General features: G+C 38.9%; 1 protein-coding gene across 1 annotated transcript; it reads left to right on the forward strand.

Annotated features, from left to right (window-relative positions):
• Positions 1–6,046: 6,046 nt before the first annotated feature.
• LOC141639041 (uncharacterized) lies at positions 6,047–6,487 on the forward strand. Its single transcript, XM_074448227.1, has one exon. It carries the CDS (start codon positions 6,047–6,049, stop codon positions 6,485–6,487), a length of 441 nt encoding a protein of 146 aa, XP_074304328.1.
• The last annotated feature ends 541 nt before the right edge of the window (positions 6,488–7,028 follow it).

Below are 7,028 nucleotides of genomic sequence, written 5' to 3' on the forward strand. Positions count from 1 at the left end.
CGTTCATGTCTTAAGTGACATGGTTGAATGTGTAATAATCTACATTTAACAAAATAAGTTATAAGAAAAATATTGTTGAAAAGAAATTAAAATAAATAAACTATTATAAGAATATATATCAAGACAGAACCAAGTTGAGGACTATTCAACATTTAGTTCTAAGAAGTAAATCTTGAACAAGCATCTAAGTCGGTGATGCTTAAAACATGATCAGTTTTGTTTAACAATACATGTATAGTGGAGTGACGGCTAGACGGCCTAACAACCAATGTAATGGCATAATAATAATATTTCATGTGTCATTAGTATTAAACTATGATCAAGCAAGCTTTTTTTCTTTGAGAAACAATAATAATATTTCATGTATGAAGTCATCTTATGATGAATTAGTGAATTACTATGGAGTATGTTTTGTGTAAGAAAACTATTCATTTACTACTAACAAATGACTACCAGCCCTATGAGTTTACACTCTACGGACGATATTAAAGATAGTGAATTGAAGCTCGTCATGGTTATTCCAACCACCTCTAACTTAAATCAAAACAAATCAGGGTACAAAACCTATGAACAACTGCAGGGAGTAACCTGTCTTAATTAAACTGATCAACCCTCGTGGCAAAAGTGACCATTATCTATGGCTCTAGGATCCGATCCTAACAGGAATATTCCTACCGCCTTTACTTAAATCGCATGAGAACTCATTATCCCCATTATCTTTAGCCAAAGTTAGTATGAAACTAACATGCTGAATTAGACACATCGTGTTGCACATGATAGAGATCGCCTTCATAAACACAACGTACAAATGATCAGAAATACGCAACAACAAACAAAAGATTCCAAGATGACCTGTTGTTTGGACTTGAATATTAACCCGTGCTTCAGAAGGATAAGGAATGATGTACCCAGAAAATGACACCCTCGGGACATAGAAGAACATAACTTGTTTAGCAACAATAGAAGAACATAACCTGAATTGGTGTGACTGTATCTCAATTTAACACCGAATTCGGAACATAATATGAAATTAATCTATCCCATCTCAGTAAAATTAGAAGTAGGCGTGGCAGATTGTGAAATATGATTCGAAAACAATGAAAAGAGCAAAGATCTTACAACATGCTAAGTCAATTACGAAACAATTGATAGTTTAAACAATCAATAACTTGCTAAATGATAACGATTCCAATAAAATTAAGGCGTACCTTTAAATTGATGTTGTAGTTACGACCGAGGCGTCGAGAGCACAAAGAAATTACAGCTGACCTAGGCATACTTGTAAATAATGGAAAAAGCTGACCGACCGAGGCGCACTCAGAATAAAGGAAAAGTCGACAAGATTTTACAAAGACGAGACAGATACAAAACGGAAAACTAACCTTTCGCACCAATTCACCAAGGTTTTTCTCAGTTTCAGTGTTAAGGTCCCCAAAAGGATCAACTTCAGTAGCTAATCAAGATTATCCTTCATAATGGTAGATGACGAAACCATATATTGTTCCCTCTTAGCAGAATCGCATTCAAAATCAATAGCCAACAAAAGTATCGTAAATATATTTGATAATGTAGCTCTGCCGCAAACATTTTTAATTACAGCTAAACCATCCTTCACAGAATCGTATACGGAGTACATTGCATGACTAAATATTCAAAACATTGTTCTCCCATATGTCAGTAATCTAGCGATCTCTTTTTGTGAATATGACATTATGACTTGAGATACGTCATAGCTTAGCTTCATCTGGGACTGCAAACAAATAAAAAGCAATAGAGAAACATAATGAGAACAAATAGAGCTGTAATATATCTCTTGGAGTAATATGTCAAGAAGAGTATCTAATAGCATCAAGTTCATTTCAGATAGTATTATTCAACTACTAAGGCATATAAAAGGATGCAATTCCCATCCTATTCAAGAGAGAAAAGTCTACCAATAATAACTACAATGGCAGCAAACACAATGCTTAGACTCATTATACAACCTTTGTATTATCCCATGTGATAGATAGAAGTAAAAATTTATGGGAAATAGCATGGGATAACAATGTAACACACAATTACACTGGTCACAATAGCCACATGTGATTCTTCTCCAATTCTCCTTAGTATTATATCAATAAATTATCAATTTCCTGAGAGTGTTAATACAAAAGTTTAAAGCTTCACATTGATGCAGATCGTAAATGAAAAGATGTCACTTAAGTTTGAGGTGCCCCTAATAGAAGCAGTTCAAAGAGAGAAACTGAAGCTAAAATATAACACCGACGAGAATACAATTATTTTACTCAAGCAAACTTGTATCTCTGAAAAGTGAAAATGAATCATACCGGGCGAATAACTTTATTGACTACGTTTTTGTACCCTCGCTTAAACCTGTGATGCTTTCCTCCTGCAATTATAAAGGCCACAAGAGTTTCTTGTGAGAGTTCTCTAGTAGAGAAAATTATCTGTAGGTTAAGTTGAATAATCAAGCAGATCATATGAGAGAAAATTTAAACTCACCAAGTTTCTTCTCATTAAATGTTCTGAGCCCATCCAACGTCTCAATGTCTATGACTGTAGCTGTTCCTGGATGTTAGTACAGAAAGATTAAAGTAAAGTAGATGAAGTTAGAAAAATTCAAAGAAACCAGAAAATAAATTGAAATCAAACCTTGAACATCGAGTATGTGCTCCATCTCGCCTCATTTATTTTTGCTTTACATTACTTGAGTTTCGTCGCCCCTAAGGCTTGTTTGAGAAAGTCGTAGCTTTAACCCTATTATAAAATGAGGAATACATACTTTGAGAGCCCAATATTGTAGAAGATACTAAAGATTATCTGTTGTGAATGATGTTAATTTTGGTGCTTATTCCAGAGTTTACCTTAGACACGAGGGTAGAGCATTCATAGAGTTGGTATCCAGTAAAAGCAAACAGGCAGAACATAATTGACAGCAGATGGCAAAAGCTAAAGCGCGCTGTCCTCCTTGCTTATCTAAGTGAGCTCTTCGTCTCTTTGATTTATGGTCTACTAGCTTTAGTAGAAATCCAGAAACATCAAAGGGGCGACTAAGAGTAAAAAACAAACGATAGCAAAAACCCAGAAACATCAAGCATTAGCTCAAGTTTACAAGCAGCATATTAGAATCAAGCTTGTTTAAGTTTTCCAAATAAATCAATAAAGCACAGTAACACTCAATACAAGTATGACTAGAAATCAAAGGATCCCAACCATGTTGATGTCTAAACATAATTGCAATTGGCTCCAATAAGGGGTCGTTTGGTTCAAAAGGTTGGAATGTAATGGGGGGTTCCTCCTCAAAAAGGTGTGAATTCGGGATTCTGCACACAGCGCATGGTATTGATTTCCAGAACAATTGATACCCATAATTTCAGCAGATTAATTCATCATTCATTATAATTTCAGCAGATTGATACCCATAATTTCAGCAGATGATTAAATTTGCTAGATTAATTCATCATTCATCCAAAATCAATACTTGAACTAACCCTAATTGCAGATTAAAATCAATCAAAACGGTCAAAATCCAAAAAAATTGGGATAATGAAATGAAGAATTGGGGCAAGTGAGGAGTATATACACCGAGTAAGGATAATCAATTGGCGATATAAACATTAAATGGATCATATTAGGATAACTAATTAAATCCAATTGCAAGAGAAACAATAGAAAAAGAAGCTGAGTAAGAAAGAATCATACCTAATTCTCAAGGAGAAATGACAGAGAGGAGAAGTCGGCGGTGAAGCAGAGGTCTGGCTAGGACTAGTGTCTGGGCGTGCGCAGTCTAGGCAAACTGTTGACAGAATTAAAATCAATTTTATGCTAATTATTTACAAAAATCAAAACCCTAGATCGGAAGTTGTACCTAGAGGCGCTAAATCGAGGGAGAGCATTGAGTGCCATGGGAAAGCGTTGGCAGTGACGAAGGAGAACGCTAAGGATATGAGATGTATGTGACGAGACGGGGAATTGAAGTAATTTTAGAAGTTTATGGTTTACATGATACAAAATTCTATTTTCTTATGTCGACTGAAATATGTCGGTTGTAATTAAAACCGTCATAAATCGTTATGGTGGCGGTTTTTAATGAACAACCGTTGCTATTTATCATTATTTTTAGTGACATTTTTAATGTCAGTTGTGCATATAACCGTCACAAATGATCTATAGTGGCGGTTTTTACTTCGAACCGCCACAAATAATTTATTCTATTGTGATAGTTCTTTATTAAAACCGCCATGATAGACCTCTTGTATTTGCTCCCGCCAATTTTTTTGGCTTTAAATGTCGTTTTCTATTAGAACCGCCACGATAGTGGCGACACAATAGGGGTTTTTTCTACTAGTGAATCTAGGGATTTGGGGGTTTTTGAGTAGTTTGTGATTTGGTAGCATTTGTATGTTGTGTGATAGGAGGAGGTTTCGTAGAAGAAGCTTTTTGATACAGCTGTAGAGACCGTCTGATAGTTGTGCTTTCCAGGTAGGATTTCCTACTCAGTATTAGTCCCATAATGGGATGATTGTTGATGTGTTGAGATTGATTGTTTGATATAGTAATTGTGTTGTGACGGTTGTGATTGTGATTGTGATTGATTGTTCTCTGGTTCTCGAGATGCGTTCTCGGCTGAGTGGAGTCACTTGAGGGAGTGGCTTCACGCCCTAGTTTCGCCCTTCGTGGAACCCGCCACGGAAGGGGATGTGCACATTAATGGGACAGGGTTATCGCTCGGTATGATGAGCGGGGCTTAGGTGGGAACGGCTGCGGTCCCCCATCTGGCGTGGCTAGTCCAAAGGATGGGATGTGGTGACTGAGATTGATGGGAGTGGTGTGATTGTGTGTGTGTGACCGTTTGAGCTGTGTTGTTTGTTGTGTTGTTGGATTATATAAATTATGTGATTAGTCGACCCGTTTAAATGTTTTAAAATCGTGGTGATCCATTCGGGGTGGTGAGCAGATTATTGAGTGGTATGATATGACGCGTATGGGATAGCCGGGATGAGTCATCACGTGGCACTTAGAAGTCTTCCGCCGTGTCGACGATGTTTTATAGCTTTGATAGTTTTAGCAGTAGACCGTCTGAGAATCTTGTATTTCTTTTTATCAGTTTGGAATTGCTATGTAGTCACTTTAAACTTTATTTACTTTTAAAGTTGTTTCGTTATTGTCTTATATATATCATGCCTCGGGTAACCGAGATGGTGGCATCCTTATACCTGAGTGGTCCTGGTAAGGCACTTGGAGTGTGGGGGTGTTACACTTCGACCCTTGGTATGCGGATATTGCTAACTATTTGAGCTCGAACTTTATCCCGGAAGAACTTGAAAACCAAGCTAGGAAGAAGTTGAGTGATGAGTCTAGGAGATATGTGTGGGAAGATCCTTTCCTATATAGAAGATGCAATGATGGGATTTATAGAAGATGTGTCACTCATGAGGAAGGTCAAGCAATTCTCCAAGCTTGCCCTGCTACAACATATGGAGGGCATTTGTCCACCTCTAGGACCCAAGCTCGGGTTATTCATTGTGGATTTTATTGGCCCTCCCTTTTCAAAGATGCCTATGCTATGGTTCACTCATATAATTTTTGTCAAAGGAGAGGTAACATTGGAAGGCGTGATGAGATGCCTTTGAACAATATCTTGGAAGTTGAGCTCTTTGACGTTTGGGGTGTGGATTTGATGGGACCGTTTCCATCATCATTTGGCAACCAATACATCTTGGTTGCGGTGGATTACGTGTCCAAGTGGATAGAAGCGATCGCCGCCCCTACCAATAATTCAAGAGTGGTGACTAAGCTATTCAAGGACTACATCTTCCCCCGCTTTGGAGTGCCTCGGGCCATTATAAGTGATGGTGGGTCACATTTCATCAACCGCACCATCTACTCTCTACTCAAAAAGTACGGCGTCCGACACAAAGTAGCTCTTGCCTATCACCCCCAAACCAACGGGCAAGTAGAAGTATCGAATCGACAAATCAAGGCTATTTTGGAGCGGGTTGTGAATAAGTCTAGGAAGGATTAGAGCACCAAACTTAATGACATGCTATGGGCTCTAAGAACTGCTTACAAGACCCCAATCGGCACCACTCCTTACCGTTTGATCTTTGGCAAGTCTTGCCATCTTCCTCTTGAGCTGGAACACCGGGCAAGATGGGCTCTCAAAGAGCTCAACTATGAACTAGATGCCGCGGGCAACAAGCGTTTTCTTCAACTTAATGAGCTTGATAAGTTGAGGATGGATGCCAATGAGAATGCCAAACTCTACAAGGAGCGGACCAAGCAATGGCATGATTCCAAGATTACAAGGAAGGAAATCGTTGTAGGAGACAAGGTCCTACTCTTCAACTCCCGGTTCCAATTATTTCCTGGGAAGTTGAGGTCCCGATGGTCGGGACCCTTTGAGGTAGTGACCGTGTTTCCATATGGCTCATTTGAATCGAGGAATAGCAAGGGTGAGTACTTCAAGGTAAATAGACACTGAGTGAAATACTTCTATGAGGGTCAACCCATTGAGACCCGAGGTGACCTTGAATTGGAAGACCCCCCCCCCTCATCTTTGGGGGATGAGTAATCTCAAGCTTGAACAAGAAATGGTTTGGTGGAGTCCCACAAGAACCACCATTTGTTTATAGCATGCATGTAGATAGTTTATGAGAATTTTGGAACAATTATACTTGTCTATTTGATTGATGACGGAATGTCATCGTGAAGAAATCAAGATTTGATGAAGAACAAGTGTTTAGTCTTCAAATGGCCATTTCCCGACTTGATGAGTCGGCTTAGAAAGACGGCAACGCGCAAATGAAGGCCAATTGAAGAAGTGAATTAAAACTAGGGGCATTTAGGAGAAAATGTGAGTACGTGCACTCCCAGCCGGGGTACCGGCAACCGATCCATGTACCGACTGGGAGTTAGCTGTAACTTTTGGAAGAAATTTAGGAAAAGAAGGAGAGGTGTCTCCAAGCCGGCAGGCCGGCAGCCGGCCCACCGGCTGGGAGTGCATATACTAGGAGAAATGGCGA

Source organism: Silene latifolia, unplaced genomic scaffold, assembly GCF_048544455.1.
Source record: "Silene latifolia isolate original U9 population unplaced genomic scaffold, ASM4854445v1 scaffold_260, whole genome shotgun sequence".
Lineage (NCBI taxonomy): Eukaryota > Viridiplantae > Streptophyta > Magnoliopsida > Caryophyllales > Caryophyllaceae > Silene > Silene latifolia.